The 19,791-nt window shown below is 38.4% G+C and overlaps 1 protein-coding gene across 4 annotated transcripts in view; it reads left to right on the top strand.

Annotated features, from left to right (window-relative positions):
- The window catches only part of LOC119728261 (tyrosine-protein phosphatase Lar-like), a 70,103-nt gene extending 51,136 nt beyond the window's left edge, over positions 1-18,967 (top strand). For 3 of the 4 annotated variants that reach the window (XM_038200421.1, XM_038200420.1, XM_038200422.1), the window contains exons 12-29: positions 192-209; positions 1,214-1,331; positions 1,993-2,181; positions 2,672-2,764; positions 2,977-3,270; positions 4,065-4,370; positions 6,229-6,335; positions 7,041-7,245; positions 9,305-9,407; positions 10,527-10,833; positions 11,578-11,801; positions 11,916-12,016; positions 12,194-12,291; positions 14,306-14,545; positions 14,889-15,074; positions 15,616-15,767; positions 16,341-16,626; positions 18,737-18,967. In XM_038200421.1, coding sequence (XP_038056349.1) covers positions 192-209; positions 1,214-1,331; positions 1,993-2,181; positions 2,672-2,764; positions 2,977-3,270; positions 4,065-4,370; positions 6,229-6,335; positions 7,041-7,245; positions 9,305-9,407; positions 10,527-10,833; positions 11,578-11,801; positions 11,916-12,016; positions 12,194-12,291; positions 14,306-14,545; positions 14,889-15,074; positions 15,616-15,767; positions 16,341-16,626; positions 18,737-18,931 — 3,222 coding nt within the window. In that variant the 3' untranslated portion in view covers positions 18,932-18,967. The remainder of the gene's footprint in view (positions 1-191; positions 210-1,213; positions 1,332-1,992; positions 2,182-2,671; positions 2,765-2,976; positions 3,271-4,064; positions 4,371-6,228; positions 6,336-7,040; positions 7,246-9,304; positions 9,408-10,526; positions 10,834-11,577; positions 11,802-11,915; positions 12,017-12,193; positions 12,292-14,305; positions 14,546-14,888; positions 15,075-15,615; positions 15,768-16,340; positions 16,627-18,736) is intronic. The other variant, XM_038200423.1, reaches the window with a different exon arrangement.
- The last annotated feature ends 824 nt before the right edge of the window (positions 18,968-19,791 follow it).

Here is a 19,791-nt window from a genome sequence, read left to right on the forward strand (position 1 = left end):
AAGGATTTTAATTTTCATCTGAATTAATGTTAACTGCAACAACCTATCCCCCGCCAAAAAAAAAAGAAGAAGAAAGACCTGATCACTGAAAAGAAAACAAATGGGGCAAAAAAAGAGAGAATGTCACACAAGTTTGAGTATTATTAACATTGCCCTGTTTGTCCTCTCTCTTCCTAACTTCTCTATTATAGGAAAACGCAGATGAACAGGTATTACACAATTGACACAACACAGTACTTATAGGGCTAGATTTCTAGTGCTGTACACCCAATATCCCCTTGGAATATCCATTCAGTGGGCATTTTGTCTTCAAAGAATGTTGGGGTGGTAGGTATAAACAGGGGGTAGTTACCCTTGAGTGGGAGGTCTTATTTTCATAGACCTCTCACTTCTGGGTGTAGTTGATGACAGAACTTGATGGCAGAAATTGAAAGGTGAGATTGTCAAAATAATAGTGCACTTAATAAAACACCAATAAAATTCATTTGAAACCTGTTTACACTTTTTAGTCCTAAAAGTAATTTTGAGTAGCTGTCAAGTGCATTGCCCAAACAGTAATGTCGTGTATGTGGTCACCTTAACTAATTGAAGTAATGTAGTGTCATGTGATGTGCACCCCAGATCTGGCTCTTTGTACCAGCAGCATGCTGAGAGTCAGCACAGTCTCCTACCAGTGCGAAGTGTGCATAATGACCTCAAAAGACGATAATTTTAACAAAATGTTTTCCGCTGAGAAATGAACGTTTTCAAGGTTTTTTGTTTTTGTTTTCTAACTTTCTTTAACCAGTTCATGCTGGGATTATTTTGACAAGAATGAAAAGAGGCACGGGATTACTTTTCACTCGACCTCAAGCCAGGCAGGTTGAAGCCATCACCTTTGGGCAGCACAACCCGCATTTCTGGCCTGGCTCGCTGCGAGCGGGTCGCTGACAGATATTTCTGGTCTCTATCCCTGCGTGTTTATCTGTCATCTGTTACGAATACTGCACAAGTTTTGCATATACTGCCTCCCGCGTGAACTGGTTAAAACAAATATTTTTGTACTTGGTGTAGTACATAGATGAAACATTTCTGTGGAGGGAAACTAAATCACAAAAACTTCTTTTTGTTAATCAATAGTAGGTTTTGCCCTTCTTTTAGTTACTTCCTTGTAATTCACTTTGATGATATTGCTATCCTTGTTAATTAAACTGATTTGGTTTTTTTTTTACAGGAAAAAATTCTGGAAAATCTTTCCCCCAAGACTTACTATTCAATTGAAATTGCTGCCTATACCATCAAAGGAGATGGAGAACGTAGCAGACCAAAACTAGTACAAACTCCAGGACAAGGTACAAAGAATTTAGAGGAAGAAAACTAAAATGAAAGCTTATTGGTTAGATAGTAGGTGGGTTTACAAATAATGAATGTTATGAGTTCAATGGTAAGAATAACTATTCAACTCCGTGACCCAAATGCACAAATGTGAGCATGAATTATTTGTTTTATACAACGCCTGACTAAATCCTCGTCATCTGATTGGTAACAAGTGTAACCATGCAATGGAACTTTGATTTACTGTGGAATGGAGCTTCCGTTTTGTGGTGTGGCTGGGCCGTGGGTTGTGATGAATACCTCAATGACATGTGATCATCCACCCACCAGTTAGATGATATTCAGGTGTTGTATTACATGTTCTATGATAAACATGTTAAGCACTTCGGGTCAACTACATGACTGAAATTGAAAATATGAACTTTCTCAAGTGTTGATGCGAGTGAAAGATGATATTTGAAGCAAGATGTTAAGTCCTACCGGTATATATCAACACAGTTTTTATATCATGTGTTCTCATGCAACATATTTGAAATTGAGCTAATTTAAATGGCCTTATACTTTTAAATTGTGATGGCAATTTCTTGAAATTCCAGCGCCACTTTTTAGGGGAGCAGTTTTAGGAGTAACGCTTTCTACCGCTTAATAACCGAAAGTGTTTATGTTGTACTCATGTAGTTCCTGGACAACCCAAAAGGTTTGTGGTAGAGAGAATTGAGAGTGGTGACTACCATGCCCATTGGGAGAGGCCTGATGATACCCATGGAGACCTGCTTATGTACAAATTGAGCTACCAGACCAGTACCAGTAGACCTCTGTATCGGGAGATTAGACCTCCAGCCACTGAGTTCTACCCTATTACTCTTAGTAAGTAAATTCACATTATGATTTCATTATTTGATTAAATGATAGTCATTGTAATTTGAGGTAAATTTCATAGAACTATAAATCGTTACTAATTTGTATAAGTGAAAATGTGTTACCAGCAAAATGTTATCAGTGACAGATTCTCTGTTAGCTTTTGTTTACCAAGTTTACCAAGTTTTTGTTTTCAACTTGTAGTCTTTGCTTAGCAGCTCTTTTGAAATTAACCCATGATGTCTTGAAAATTTTAAGTTACGGCATTTCTGCTTTTCCTGTAACACAGGTAGGTATTTTTGCATACATAACATGGTCAAGTTGTAGGGTACCAAAGTCTGACGCTGGTTCACTATGCACGTGAACTAGAACACGCAGCACACTTTGGTACTCTATAGGCCTCCCATTGTTACATTAATTTTCAGGATCAATGTTTAAATACAGGATGGATGTTGAAATGATCTTCTTGAATGAACTATACTCAAATATTTTCCACCAGATAAGGGTCAGAGATACATCTTCACATTGGCTGCAAAGAACAGTGAAGGGTATGGTCTTCAAGCAGAAACTGATGTTATCACACCTGAAGGAAGTAAGTTTGTATCAGCATATGTTTGAGGATGTGAAAGGAGTACAAAAACATGTATACATGATTCAGCCTTGAACAATTGTATGCACTTTTCAAACTCTAATCAGTTTTCTTACTATCATGACTATAGTGAGTTTTTGTTGATATTAGAAAAGATTACATGTAACTCAAGCATTTTTTGTATTAAATGTTTGGACCAATTTCTCATTTTCTAGAACCTACAGGCGCCCCACAAAACTTCACTGGGAGGGCATTAACTAGTACATCTATACAATTGTCCTGGTCCAAACCATCTGATGAGGAGAGTAATGGAGTAATCACACTCTATAGTATACTCTATTACTTGGAGAAGGAACCAGGGCAAGAGTTTACCAATGACACTGTCAACACTCAGGTCACCTTCACTAACTTGAAGCCTAGCACACAGTATGTCTTCAAAGTGAGGGCTCATACAGGAGTTGGCTCAGGTCCCTATGGAACTGAAGTGATTCTTGTCACACCACATCCAGGTAAGAATGCCTAAGACTTTCAAAACCCCTTTCTCCCCTTTCCATGCACAGGGTGCATTTCCCCAAAGAATATGGTCATTCATACTGCATTGCATGTTAATGATATTAGCTTAAGCTCTGTCAGCATGGTTGGATCTTACAGAGTGGTTTATCAGCTATCCGTTGATTTCTTACTTATAACTCTGCAAAGACTTCAAACTTTCTTTTGCCAAGCCAGTCTGATTCAGTGGTGAGAATGCAGTAGAATAGGATTGGGTTTTTTTTGGCACTGTAAAGTTTTACATCAACATGTTAAAAGTTCCTCTTGAGTTGTTATTGTTCTTTAACCTTAGTTCAAAATGAACTAATGCTGTCAGGGTATTTTTTTATGATCATATAAAATATTTATAGCTTGCTCTTATGCTATTTTCAAGTTAATTAATAATAATTTCAATCACTTTTCTTATAGCAATAAAAACGATATTCATTTTTTCAGTAAGACATCTAATGAAAATATCGCCTTATACTCTGTTATGAAACAATTGCTTCAACACTTTCAAAAAAATGTGTGGACTGACAATAAATCATGTGGATCTCTCTGTGAATTAAAGTCATACAAACAGCCTGAAAGAAAAGCCTTTCTTTTTGGATGAGGGTTGGAGATGCCCAAATTTAAGAAAAGGTGTTTTTTCTTGGTGAAATAAAGCATAAGAGTTAAGCTTGTTAGGAATTTGTTGAAGAACATAGGGAGAGTACCTTTAAGCTATAAATTGAATCTCTGTTTAATTGCTCACATTCCTTGCACATTCCCCCAGCTCCTAGAGAAGCACCGCGTTATGTCCATGCTAAGCCAGTCAGCACAACCTCCATCCTAGTTGAGTGGAAACCACCTCTTGACATTGATAGTAGTCGCCCTGGCTTGACTTACATTGTGTACTACACAAGTGGGTCTGTAGATTCAAATCTTGACAGCTGGCAACGGAGAGTTGTTGGTAATTTTCACTCTGAAGAGATAAGTGGTTTGGAGCCCAAAACAGTCTACGCTATAGTAGTGCAGCTTCAAACCCCTGAGGGCAACTCTCCACGCTCATACGTTGAGCGTGCAACAACACTTAAGGAAGGTAATTTGTTGAATTAAAAACATTTTCATACATTTTGTAGAGAGTTTGGCATGATATTGTGTAATTCAGCCAGAGATGTTATACTTAAAGTCAGCTGTTGTTAAGTGTGGTGTGTGATGTGCCATGCATGTATGTACTTTCACTAGGATACTCAAAACTAGGTGCCCCTATGTACATACAAAATGCTTTCTTGGCCAGCCATGTACATGTAGTTACATACCTTTAAAATGTTGATGGTGAACTTGTAAAACTTGGCACACAATTTTGTATTCTGCTGCCAATTATATAGGCATTTTTGATTATCAATAAATAGATAAAAATCTAGATAAAAATGGATGGATGTCAAATTTCCTTTGATTTTGAATGAAGGGGGGGGGAGAGATCAGATACGTTGATTACAAGTTGTTGTCAGGCAGACAGGCCCTAGTTGACAAAAATCCTGACACATTTGGAATTCATCGATAAGCTTTGTTTGTCCTGTAAACAAAGATGTTGAATGTTGTGCCTTAAATTTTCTCTTTACAGAGATGAAACTTTTCTGATTTTTCAAATTTATTTCCAAAATACCGATTTTTGGGGGGGACAATCTTTTCCCTGCAAAATCTCATTTTTAAAAAATTATATTTCAACAAATTTGATGAAAGCGGCACCGCGACATCTGTATTGCGAGCGCAATTTTAATTTGTTTTACCAGTCGTCAGTGCCCAGATTGTATGACGCACACAATAAGTAAGGCTGGGTTGGAGTACTTTACGGCTGAAAATAAGTTTAAGCATTAAAGGGAAGATACAACATTTGCAAACATCAAAAAAAGGAATGATTAAATTATCACATTGTTTATGTTCATCCAATCACAGTTGAGGCCCCACAATATACCACAGGGTGAACCCTCTCCCCCCCCCCCCCAACAAGTATCCAACATTAGCATTTCATGTTGATGGAGTATATTGTTTGTACTCTTGTTTATAAGCACATCAAAAATTTGATGAAGAATCCATATTGGACGATAATATGTTTATAACTCAACACTGAAACTAGTGACTGTATTTGGTATTTATGATGCTTTTATCAAAATATGACTTGTCACTTTGAAATTGGCTTATTGAGTAATATGGATATATCAGGTTATCAGAAAGACATGGTTGACTCTGGCTTTTTAAAGGTAGAGTACATCATTTGCATTTATCCAAAAAGTAACTGACAAAGTTATTGTTGAAAATTTTACTTGGTTGAAAGATGGTAAGGGCACTAAACTCCCTGTGAAATGATTCTTTTTGGCATGCTATCATTTTGAAGAAAACAAAAGATCATTTCCAAAGATGCCTCTAAAGACACATTTTTGGAAATTCCTATTTGAAGTTCGTACATGTATTTAATTTGGCAACTGGTGCCCGCAAACGTTAACACAATGCACACACGCTTCAAATTGTTGGTTCAGTGCAAGACATCACGTAGCTGCAATTGGCTGAATGAGGATATGTCCCAGACTGATTTCGGGTGGGTAATTCAAAACATAACCCGGCAACTTTTGAATTGAAATCGAGATCCTAGAATATTGTTTTCTCAGCATTCACTGAGCTAAAACTTCATCAGGTTAAGCTGTTAACCCCCCCCCCCCCTTTTTGATATTGAGCACCTTTTGTTGCTTCAAATGGAAAAAAAAAATGCACAAATGACTAATGATGTACTTTACCATATAAAGACAACAAAAAAAATTTAAAAATTGTGAATCATGTAAAATTATATGGATCATGCTAAAATTGATACATAAATGCAAGTCTGTCCTTTTCTTTTTGGCTTTAAACTGAAGAAATTCAGACAAGCCTATCATATGTGGTCTACTTGATTTCGTTTTTAGAATCAACTGCACCAGACAGATTTCAGGCTGAGCTAAAAGATGGAAATTCTGTCAAGCTTGTTTGGGATACGCCATCTAGCACAGATGGTTCCACCACAGGATACAGAGTGAGTTACATGATGGACAAATCCTTCATTTAAGAGAATCTTGTGTCATACGTAGTTCATGAAGGTATACATATTCTGCCTTTGGGGCAAGGCATCCTACAAGTGTTTTAAATTAAAAGACTGCTTTTTGTGGCATAACATAAGTAACAAGCTTTCAGTGAGATGTTTAGCCTTCAATAACTAACAAATTAATTATTGTCACAAAACCCTATTACGGTGACAATAGTTCCTTGCCGGTACAACGGCTGTGTATTGAAAGTACTGATGTGCATTGAACTCTGAATGATAAAGACCACATCAATAGTTTTGAAAATCTCAGCAAAAGGTTACAAAAGTAATCAAAGCTATTCATCTCATTTATGTTTCCTTGAGTATCAGTAACCCCAAAATGCCAAAGTAAGAACAATATTAAAAACCGCAGAAGGGTTTATTATGAATGATTGATTTCATGACCAAACTATTTTGAAATAATGATGAATTAGGTATTTAAAGACGGCCTTTTTGCTTGTTTGTGGCAGCAAGTATTATAATTTTTAACATTTCTAATGTTCCATGTTGTCTCTGTTATTTTTCCCTCTGTTCCAAGCACTTTTTTAAAAATATTTCAATCGAGAGTTTGAACAGATGGTTGCTTTGAAGAGATTTAGTATTTGCAACACTTGCAAACAGTCATTTCACATTTTATGTTGTGCTATAAACTTACAGATTGTGTATGCCACAAGCCCCCAGGGACAGAAGGAGCACCCAGATCACGTTGATGAAGGCCAAAGCGTTACTCTGACTAATGAACACAGGACTTTCCATATATCTGCTTTGAAACCAAACATGGAGTACCAATTCAACATCACAGCTGTTACTGAGACTGGAAGTAGTCCCCCTGCCACTGTCTTGGTACATACGAGGCGGGCTGGTATGTTTTGTTTCATCTAGATAATTTGATATTTGGTATATTTTTGGTGCTTGGTTTAGTGAAAGCATTATACATAATGGAAACACTTAAAGGATTACTTTAAGGTGTCTATAAGCAAAGCTAATACATACTTCATCTTGCTTGTCCATAACCAAAAAAGGAGGAAAATTAAGAAGTTCCAATTAAAACCGTCTGGATTGCACATTGGCCATTGCTCCCTGTTTATTTAATAACAATCAGACTAGTGTTTCCACATTTTCTAATGGTATGTACCAGGGTAATCATGCCTTGTCACATAATGTATGTACATGTACACTTGCAATGACCAAAACGCATATTTCGGATAGAAGACGAGGCAAATAAATTTGAACAACAACTAAGGCCTTTCCTGCATATACAAGCTAAAATATCAATTCAGTAAACAAGTAACATTCCAATGAAGTTATGACCAGTTTGCTTACACTTGCATTGTCATGGGAGTAGTAATATAATGCATGTATGGCAGATGGTGTCTTCAATTCAAATAGTCAATCCGATATCCACACTTTTTCCGTGGAGATCAGAAGCTTGCTAAGGTGGGACTGTAATGCATGATCTGCTGCTTTCTAATGCAGATATCTTAATTCTTGGACCACCAAGTTTTCTGGGGCTGGTTGCCTTGATGGTACCACTACCAATCTCTTAAATGATGTTTTTTTTGTATCAGGGAAATGCAAAATTTGTTAATATTTGATTTTGCCCTTCAATGAAATTTTATGAGAGTTATTTTGTGTCTCACCTTAGTACTTGTTGCATTATGGTAAGAAGCTTCCTTTAACCTCCAAACCAGTGGCACATACTTTGTACTTTGACAAAATTTGTGCATTAAGACCCCTGTGCATTTTAGTCTAGGCTGGTTGGACCAGAATCCATTGAATTGCTACAAAGCCAGGCTTGGGTTTGGTTTATTGGGGCCGTATGAGGTACTTTCTCAATTTCATATATATAATTTAAATGGTGCTAAGGTGTTTTTGTCTTTCAATTTTATATTAATGCCTCAATATGTCAATACCACAATCAAATAGGAGAAAAAAGGCACTTTGCTCTGGAGGAAAAGCAGATTATAAGTGTCTATTTGGGTTTCTAATTATAAGTTACGATCAAAATATGGAGATATCATGACAAGACCATTACGACTTGAGACCATCACAGGTCCAATCACAAGTAAGATCATAAATTAAAGGTAGAGAGGCTGCTGAAGAATGACAAAGATTGTTTTTTTTTTTACAGTTCATTTGAATTGATATTGACATGTGCGAAGACTTGATGACTTGTGATTGACGTTAGAAGACTTGAATCCAAATCTGTTGAATTACATTACAACAATGGAAGTTAATTGATCTGAAAGAATGTTTGTAAAAGAGAGAAAACAAATTGGAAGACTATAACTTACATATGTAGATACCGAATGACAAAGTCTTGTCAAAACAGGTCACAACTGACCAGGCACCAATTTCATGGCTCTGCTTGGTGGAAAAAACATTCCCACTTACCATAGCAGAACATTCTGTGGGAACGGTTAGTATTGACCGCGGTATTAAACAAGGAATTTTGGCTTATGCACATTTGTATATCCCCTTAGGATTCTGTGATGCGAGGTTAGCTCAGATTTGTTTTGCTAGAGCTATGAGCACAAAATTGGTGACTGTATGCACACAATTCTGCAGTTTAGAGCCGTGAAATAGGGGCCACAGGATATTGACATTTACATTTACTTTATTTATCAGTCAGTTAAAATATACACAGTAAAAACCAAGACAAACAAATTAAAGGACAACAACAGAAAACAAAAGAACCTAACAGCTCCCGAAGGATCGCCCAAAAGAGACAAAGTCTCTGTCGAGGGGCTCTCCTGACTAAAAGGTTCACACACACACAAACTAATTAAATTAATATCATCAATATCATTGATTTTGAAGAAGGTTTTACTACTGGCAGGTTTGATGTACATTGCATTGAAAAGATGTTCGCATTGAAATGACATATTTTTTACATGTCTTGTACTTTATTATATTTGCAGCCCCCAATCATGTGCCCATTCCAGAAGTGGATATGGCATTAACCACAGCCACGACACTGACAATCACAATTCCACCGCTAGATTCAAGGAATGGCCAAATAGAGTGAGTGTTAATGTCTGATAAAGAATAATAAATATCGGAATATTTTATTATCATATTTGTAAATGGAATTTTGCCAACATGTTTTCTCTCTCAAAGGATTTCTTTTCTTCCAAAGTTTTCTTCTCATGTTTGTGTTTGGATGAGTTGTGGTAAGAAACGCTCTTCAATGTAGCCCTCTCGACAAAGTCAATTCTAAAATATGCACTTTTATACGTGCATGTTTTAGGACATTGGTTTTATCACTTAAAGGGAATATACAACATTTAGTAAGTGACAGTCTAAAGCATCCTGTAACATCATGGCACCTGGTGTGCTGACTTTTTCAAGAAAAGTGGTGTTTTTGTATCAATTTCCAACGCTGGTCGGAAAACGCTGGCTTTTTCCAAATAGTGCCCCCAATTTACCATGTTTAGTTAGTCTGAATTTTGTGTGCAATCGATTACACATCTATCAATGGGTACAAGCCTTCTAGACTGGTTCCCTGACCTTATCATTCCCTGACGTCAATAAATTGCTCCATTTCAATTTAATGGGGTCAGGGAACCAGACTACAAGAACATCATTGTTTTTCTTGGCTTCTCCAGCATCTACGAACACAAAACTTCAAACAAGTCAATGTAACAATATTTGCTATAAAATATTAATCCCCCAAATCCATCCATTTCTGAAAATTACAGCAAAAGCAAATGTTGTATATTTCCTTTAACCCTAAAAGGGCTGGGGGGGGCAACCCGAGCTGTTATGACTTTTTAGCCTCAAGCCTTTGACCTATAGTCATGAAATTTCTTGGGTATGTTCATGATGAGTTGCTCTATTCGTGTACTGAGTTTCAAAATTTTTCATCACTCGATGGTCGAGATCTTGGGGGGGGGGGGTGGAATTCCCCACCTTTGTGAATTAAAATTTGTGGTTGATTTTGTTCTAGCATTTGCACTAAAAACTAACAAACAAAAAAAGTTAATGAAAATTTGATGTCATCAGATACCTAATCCATTTCAGTTTTGTTAGCAAAAACTAGAATGAGTTTTCCCTTTTAAGACGTTTATGGGGCCTTTTCTGCTGATGCTCTTTAGCATGACCATGTACTTAATTTTTGGTGTATTTGTTTTTTTTTCTCAGTAACGTTTTGATTGTGGTGGTTCCTCTTGATGGGCCCAGCCTTCCAACAGGCTCTCCTAGCGATTACTCTATGGATGAGTTGTTGCCTTCCTCTGGCCATAGAAACCAGCGAGATACATCATTGCGCAAGCGTCGGGCCACCAGTAATTCCCTTCCATACATTACTGCTTATCTCCTTGCAAGTGAGCTGACTGTGCCCTTTACCATTGGAGATGAGCGCTACATCAATGGGTTTCATAATAGGCCACTTGAGGAAAACCGTTACTACACATTCTTCATAAAAGCTAGAGTTTTATCTGAAGATGAGGTATATTATTCATATCAAATTAGCAAATTGCTTGAAAAGTAATAGTTGAATTACAAATTACCATCTGTTGTTGATATGGGCATTGTTTTGCCATTAGAAAGGTTCTGTTTGTTTGTTGAACAGAAAACTAACTAAAGTGGGTATTTAGCTAGCAGCCTCAGGCATACTGTACAAGTGCTTTGCTCCAGCCAATTGAGTAACCTAAATAAATTGTTTTCTTATTTATTATCGTTTTTTGGGGGTTGCATGCCCAAGTCATTATATCCACATGTTAATTTGATGTCAAATCAACGGTGCTGTAATTTACCATTGCTCTTTCAGAAATACAAGCAATGATCTACTGCATATGAGCCTTAAATAAGATTTATTCAAATTAGTTGAGCCCAAATTGTCTGAGAGGGATGAATGACAGTACTTACCAATGTAACAGTGAGGAATAGCTTGATTAGTGAGAACAGTCCATAATAAAATGTGTTGTGTATGTTTTCTTTTTTAATAACCAATGAATGTTGGAATGTTAAATTGTCAAAATCATTTCATGGCTGGAGTGCAAGATGAAGGTCGTTTAAAAACTCCATTGATTAAGAATGCATTAATTTTGAGATGTAAAAAGTTTTAAACAATTTTTAGATGTTTGCTTTTATGTTTAACTTTGTTTTACCAATGGATAACAATTTTCAACACAATTACAGTCAACAACCAACATTCCAGTCTTTAAAACAGCTGTTATTCTATTCTTTGCAGGAGTTGTTAGTTGCTTCTAGTGATTATAGCCATCCAGTACAAGTTAAGAAAAGAATCAGTACTGCACCTGGTGGTAATAATGGCACACCAGAACCAAACCGCTCCAACCCTAGCAAAGAACCTAGTGACAGCAGTTCAATGCCAGCCATCATCGGAGCAGTCATTGGTGTCATCATTCTCCTGGTCATCATCGTCATTATTATAATCTTCCTTAGGAACAAGAGGTTTGTTTATGCATCTTAATTTTATCTTGCTGTAAGTGTTTCATTAGAGTTAAACTTTTTGTATGGAACTTGAATTTGAGACCAATTCCAAGCTGTTTTGTTATCCCATTGCAGGAGAAGTGGACCCACTGAGCGTAGACCGAAGCGTAAGGAAGTCAAGTCGACAAACCCATCTGACCCAGTAGAGATGAGAAGAATGAACTACCAAACACCTGGTAGGTTCAATATTGGATTCTTTACATGTAATCATTAAGAATGCAAGGGAAATTTTGGCAGTGATAATTTGATGGAAGCATGCATAAGATAATTATAATACATTATACATCATGCTCAGGTATGGATAGGAGGCTTGGCTGTTACTTATTTGGCATGTCATTTATTTGTTACTATAGCTATGATGTCGCATCCTCCCATTCCTGTTATGGAATTGAGTGACCACATTGAGCATCTCAAGAGCAATGAAAACCTCCTCTTCTCCCAGGAATATGAGGTGAGATGTTAAGTGGTATTACCTATTCAGTTTCAGCATGTAAACAAATAATGCAAAATACAATATTTATGATGTCTTTTCAGTTGTCCCCTATATAAAATGATACTAATATGATTTTGGATTCGAAAACAGTTTCTGAGGTTTGGACTGATAACTTGACAAAAAACATGATAAATGTAAGTTTGTTACATTTTAGAATCCCGCCTTCTCCTGGCTGCTCAAAGTCAGTTTCGATGGCTGTTATAACTATAGTTAAAATTTAAGAATAATATTTTTTTTTAAAAGCTGTGGTTTATAAACACCTGTTATGTTTTCATTCTTTAAAGTTTTTTCCAAATGGATATACAGGTATCGCGTTTTGGATATAAACTCTTCACTTGTTCAGTACCCTTTTTACACTGTCTTTTAAAACAACCCAGATTTCCAAATTTTGCCAGATTTCCAATGAATTATTTTCCCTGATGATGATGATGTCGTATGCTATGGCGATCTTGTTGTATTGTCCGTAAGCCAGTCGCTGGGTCCTCGGCCAAGTGAAGGGCTGCGATGCCACCAGTAAGATAGTGGGCAGTCATTGATCATATGGCGCATCGTCTGGGGTTCGCCACAGTCTTAAAGCGGAGATGAGATGTAACCCACTTATATAGGCTGCTGCGGCATGGCCCTGCGTCAGTTCGGAACCGGTTGAGGAGACACCATTGACCGCGGGGAATGTCTATCTCCCGCAGCTGGATGGTGGGGTCGGTGACCAGGAACTTGTTCAGGACGTCAGTGTGGTCTCGCCATCGGATGCGCCATGGGTCTTCTGCAGTCACTGTGCTGTCCGGGACATTGAACCATACTGGCTTTCTAGACTTGAGTCTAGGCCTTGGGTGGAAGTCCAGGACACTGAGGAGAGGGAGCTCAGGGTTGGATCTGATCTTGCTGACCAGCCTTGATGTAGCAACCTCTCTTCGGATGTCTGGAGGGGCAATGTTGCTTAGCACTGGGAACCCGTCAGTCCTTGTGCAACGAACAGCACCAGTGATGGTCCTCATGGTATTGTTCAGTTGGACGTCGACAAGGCTGGTGTGGGCAGAGTTCCTCCAGACTGGAGTGCAGTACTCAGCCACTGAGTAGCAGAGAGCTAGTGCTGATGAGCGGAGTGTCTTTGCATTTGCTCCCCAGGTTGTACCGGCGAGCATGTGGATTAGGTTGTTTCTGGTCCGAATTTTGGCAGCCACTTTCTGGAGGTGAGATTTGAAGGTGAGTGTTCGGTCCAAGGTGACGCCAAGATAAGTGGTTCTAGAGATGTGGCTCAGATGATTGCCGTTGAGGAAAATGTCTAGCTCTTGGTCACTGCTGGCGTTGTGCAAGTGGAAAACACTAGATACTGTTTTGGCTGGGCTGAAGTCGCCAGTGTTTTAGTATTCGCTGATCTTGGCTATGTCATTGTTGATGGTGGAGCCGAGGTCAGACCTTTGTGCCACACAGTATCGTATGCAGCAGTGAGATCAAGGAAGACAGCGCCAGTCTTTAAGCGTGGTTGGTATCCATTTTCGATGTAGGTAGTGAGGGCAAAAACTTGATCTTGAGTACTTCTGCCAGAACGGAATCCCGCTTGCTCGATGTGCAGTACATCCTCAACAGTTGGCTGGATCTGGTGGAGGATGATCCGCTCTAACAGTTTGTAGCACATTGAGAGAAGGGAGATCGGATGGTAGCTGGAAGCCAGTTTTGGGTCTTTCCCAGGTTTGGGATGGCGATGCTTTTAGCAGTTTTCCAGGTTTTGGGGAGACTTTTTAACAAATGTAATGTATTTTCCCTGAATACATTTGTTAAAAAACTTTTAGCACACAGTAGTTGCTAAACTTCTCACAAAACCCCCTGAAAAAAATACTTGTAACAGCAGCCTTGATGTCATATCTTTGTGGGTAAGGTTACTACTGTTGTTATTTCTGTTGGTGAGTAGTTTCATATGTACTATTGTAGACCAATGGAGGCCTTTGTTCTAATAATGAATTGTTTGTTTCAGTCCATTGAACCAGGTCAGCAGTTCACATGGGACCATTCTAATCTAGAAGTAAACAAGCCCAAGAATCGCTATGCAAATGTGATTGCATATGACCACTCCCGGGTCATCTTGTCACGTGTTGATGGTCTGCCAGGCAGTGACTATCTCAATGCTAACTATTGTGATGGTTACCGTAAGCAGAATGCTTATATTGCTACACAAGGACCATTACCAGAAACACTTGGTGACTTTTGGAGAATGGTAAGTGCAGTCAAAATATGATCAAAATGTATATTTTTGCTATATTTGGTTCTTGATAAAGGATACAGAACTCATTTATCATCTGACTTGTATTTATTGGAATTTGTGTGGTTTTTTTTTTCCTGACCAACTGACCCTTCTTCAAGGAATAAAAAGGGTTGGATTAAACTTATTTGCCAGACTACTCTTTAAAGATGTAGCTGTTACACCTAAGGAGATCCGTGAGGCCGCCCAAAATCAAGCCATTTGGAAAAACATTGTGACCGGCTGCTGCGCAGCCGACTAGTAGTAGTAGTACTAAACTTATTTAAAGCAATTGGATTTGTATTGCTTTATCTTGGAGGTGTGGGAGCAGCGTACATGCACACTTGTGATGATGACCAAGTTGGAAGAGAGAAACCGTGTCAAGTGTGATCAGTACTGGCCTAGCAAGGGACATGAGACATATGGAGATATTCAGGTCACCTTGCATGATATGACGGACTTGGCTACTTACTCAGTTCGCAACTTTTCTCTGATCAATATTAAGGTGAGAAGTACTCAAGTTTGGGGATTTAAGCTTCTACTTGTTATTGCACAGGATTGTTGTTTAACTCAGTTTTCTGCAAACACAAGAAAACAGATGTATTCCAACTCCTCAAATTTACTTTGAATATATTGCATGGCTATTTTTTAACCACTCACCTCCTTGCCAAAATGGTTAGGTACTCGTGTCAAAATGGTTTGGTACCTGAACTGATATTACTGTTCAAAATATTATAAACCTAGTTGTAGAGTGCTTCCGATCACCCAGGACCTACACCGTGACACACACCCCCCCCCCCCCCCCCCCCACCCCCCCCCCCCCCCCCCCCCCCCCCCCCCCCTGTCCCCCAAAACCCCCCTTCACTCAAAAGACTTAAAAGCTCAAAAGATACAGTAATTTTTGTTTTTAATATTAATATCAAGGTAGCAAAATATATTTGCATTTCATTGTTTGCACAGTATAGAACTTGTTTGATTTTCAGTCCCTGTTCTTCTTCACTGATGTGTTCCACATTCATTCTATCATTATGATTATTGGGTATCAGAAACCAGCAGAGAAACGGGAGGTTCGTCAGTTTCAGTTCACAGCCTGGCCTGATCATGGTGTTCCTGAGCATGCTACACAGGTTCTGGCATTTGTTAGTCGCATCAAAGCCTGTAACCCTCCTGATGCTGGGCCAATTGTGGTCCATTGCAGGTAGGCAAAACACATGTAGCACTTGCTGCATTCAAATTGAGGACTGTCCTATAGGCAGCAGAATCCACCTCGCATTGATGCGTGTGTTATTGCTGACGCAAGCCAAGTAATTCAGACATAGCCACTAGTTGCTGATTCAGGCAGTGTCTTTTAACAAGAACATTTCAAGATTAGCACCTGTATTTCACTTCATTTAATCCTTTATGAATCAATATGAATCAATGAAACTGCACAGAGCTGGTGTGGTTGGGGAGGTAGATGCAAGTATTGCCTCACGTTTACAGTGTTAGGTGGTACTTTTGAATGTTTCGCTGCTTGACACTACTAATTTAATAGCCCAAAAGACAGACTGGAGTAAAACTTTGTTTTAATGTGTAATCCTAGGTACATGACTCTCCTTTGCTGGCTTTTCTGTAAGTAACCTAGGAGAAGCATTCTCTGTGGGAAAATTGCTTGCCATCACAATTGAACCATCGTTTGTGTTTGTAAAAATATATTTGGATTTTTTGGCAACAAGTTTTAGTTTTTGGGTTTATTTTTTTTGTATTTGTTTTTGCATGTATCTTCTTACAGTGCCGGAGTGGGTCGCACTGGAGCCTTCATTGTAATCGACTCTATGTTGGAGAGGATCAAGCATGAGAAGACGGTGGATATCTATGGTCATGTCACCTGTCTCCGCGCACAGCGTAACTACATGGTACAGACTGAGGAGCAGTATATCTTCATCCATGAGGCTTTATTAGAGGCAGTGCTGAGTGGAAACACTGAAGTACCAGCAAGGAATCTTTATTCCCACATTCAGAAACTGACACAAACTGAGCCAGGAGAAACCATTACAGGAATGGAGAGTGAGTTCAAGGTGAGTATATCTTGATAACTAAGAGTTAAACAGGTTGCTTTTCCACTTGCTAAAAGGGAGCACGTTTTGTATTAAAATGTTTTCCTTGTAGACATGAGTGATATTTGGCATTGTCAGAGTAATAGTTGGAAATTCCTTGTTGCCATGCTAAATAAGCCATTTTTTGTGAGGAATTGGTTGGAATTACAGTAATCCTGCAAAACAGACATTTAAAATAATTATTGGCTGTAATGTCAGCTTGAATGAAGGTTACGAAAACATACATGTAGTTAACTAGAGCTATGTCTGTTCAATGAACAGAACACAGGTTTTTTCAGCATGTAAAAAATATCTGTATATATATTTCAGAAACTATCTGTATTGACGACGTCATGCGCCAGACAAATTTCTCAAAATTGTAACATTTATCTGCCAAAAAAAGGGGAATTTATCTTTAAAATTTATAATTTGATTTCTTATGACGTCATGATGATGTCAAACATTTGGCACATTTTTGTGCAAATATGTATGACCTGGCAGAATTACAAAAAGAGTTTTGAAATTGTTCAGTTCTTGAGATACGGCTTTAAAGTTCAAAAATTCATAAAAAAATCACACAATGACGTCATCATGACGTCACCTCAATTTTTACCAATACTTACCAAGTTTCAATCCAATCAAACTTTGAGTTCTCTAGATATAGGTATTTAAAATATGCACATTTCAGATGACGTCACTCTTTGGGACACAAGTGCACTGTGGGGTCTTTACATAGGTTCAGTTTCATGAGAATACAGGTTTGTGATACTTGTAGGTCAAAAATGCCAGGCTGAATAAAACATGTGCAAAGTCTATAGAGGGGTTAAACTCAACTGAATGAGACTTTCTAGAAAATTGTTTGCCGCCAAGTTTAAAATTGAAAATTAAAAATTTTATCGATTCGAAAATTAAATCGCGGACTCAGATCGTACTCGATCTTACTAATCAGACAACGAGCAACAAATATAATCTAATTGCTACAGTAAAATGTTGCCTCTAAAGGGGGGGCTGTGACATTAGGGAGACATGAAAATGTCTCTCTGATGACCGATGTCTCCCATCATGCAAAGAAATTACCATAACGTGTCTCCTTAATGGTACCATTACAGGTATAATTATAATAATAATAGCAATTTGGGAGGCTAATCATCCTTACTAGCAGCTGGGATGCTGAATTGCGAAGGACGCAGCTACAATGTGATCGGGCCGCTGGCAACTAAAGGCGCCTATGCTGCCGGCCACATCGACCCATATATGACCACGGAGCACAGCCTGAGATCAAAAGTGTTTGATTTTTCCGGAGGGAGGAAACCAGAGGGCCCGGAGAAAAACCCTCGTATCACAGGAGAGAACCAATGCACAAACTCTACTCACACGTGACCCACGGCCGGGATTTGAACCGGGGTCACCTTGGTGAGAGCCGAGCGCTTTACGCACAAGCCACCCATGCCACCCAGACTAATCAGACTAAAATTGGACGAAAAAAAGCAATTATTCGTACCTGACCAGCAAGGAAGTTACGACATCCCCATGAAATAATGGGCATTTGGTTTAATTAAAAAAATGAAAACAACCTCATTCACATAAAGACAAAAGCAAGAAAGGAAAGAAATATTTATAAAGGATACTTGGCCAATATTACAATTTAAAGGTGTTATTATGTAAACTTTGTCCACAAATAGTGCCCCCTAGCGTAAAACAATTGAACACCCCCCCCTCCCCCCCCCCCCCCCCCCCACACACACACACACAGTCGTTTTTTGCTATGCTTCCGAGGATTGGCTTGTGTTTCCTTTGTTCCCTGATCTAAACCTTTCCCATAGACTTAGTGCACAAACCTGCGTTCGAGGACAATAGGCACCGTCGGATGAATGGCCCCTTTGTGCTCCTTTTGTTGTCTGTCCTCGAGCGTAATACAATACAGGAACACACACGCACACACTTTGTACCAGATTCCTAAATTTGACTCGGCAAGGTATTATATACATGTAACTTAATTTTTGCCCTTACATTTTTACAAGCTGTAATAAAGGATATATCAAGCTTTTGAGTGTTGATGTTTTTTTATGTTGTCTTTCATTGAACATGACAGCGTCTGGCCAATCAGAAGGCTCTGCCATCGAAGTTTGTGAGTGCAAATCTACCAGCCAACAAGTTTAAGAACCGATTGGTCAACATTCTTCCATGTATGTATTTTCCTGTCATCTCACCAAACCACTCTGAAACCATCACGTTGGGTGTTTCAGGAGCTAGTAAATGTAGGATTGACTCAGTCGACTTAACTTGAAAGGCACAACATGTATGCTGACATCACCTGCCAGCCCACAGGCCTAGCATCTGCTGTAACTGTGCACGCGGTATCTGACACTATGCTGCTATGCAGTGGTCACTGGCAGTTCCTAATAAAAGCCTATTATGCATTGTACAGGCATATATGTGTGCGTTGTATACAAACACATTTATTGTTCACTCAGATTTGACAATAGTCATAAAAAAAACCCAAAATTTAGCCATAGGCTTTATTTTACAAACTCTTTACATTTACAAAAACAATATTATGAAAACAAACAGTATTTACTTATGGATGAATGAAAGTGATCAAGCACTAGCAAACCAACATTGATCCAGTCACTATATTGATAATGGCTGCATGATAACAGAAGGATTGAGAATCAGTCTAAAACAGCAGGCCTGCTATAATGGAAAGCCATAACAAATATTAAAACAAAACAAAAATGATCAGCAAACAATTGTTTTAAATGATCTAACAGTGAAGATTTCAGAAACTTAATGCACAACCTTGATTGTTTTCTTTGTACATGTATATTTTCTTTTTGGCTCCCTTGACACTTATACGCTATTATTTGTTAAAAAAAAAAAAAAAGGGGGGTATTTTTTTTTAACTGGTTGTCACCAATGTAAGTCAGTCAGTGAAAATGAATGCAAGCTTTTTATGTTTCTGATTAGAGACAAGCTCACATTATTCTGTTGATTAGAAGGGAAAGTACATGTACACATAAACAAATGCCATCGCAGAAGTATAACAACCGATCATTGTTACACATAATTCGGTCTCTGGTCAGACCAAAGTTCCAGAATTGATGCAGCGATGCATTTTTTTTTCATGCTTGGATTGTACAGTACAGC

The sequence above is a fragment of the Patiria miniata genome, unplaced genomic scaffold, assembly GCF_015706575.1.
Source record: "Patiria miniata isolate m_02_andy unplaced genomic scaffold, ASM1570657v1 HiC_scaffold_20, whole genome shotgun sequence".
NCBI classification, from domain to species: domain Eukaryota; kingdom Metazoa; phylum Echinodermata; class Asteroidea; order Valvatida; family Asterinidae; genus Patiria; species Patiria miniata.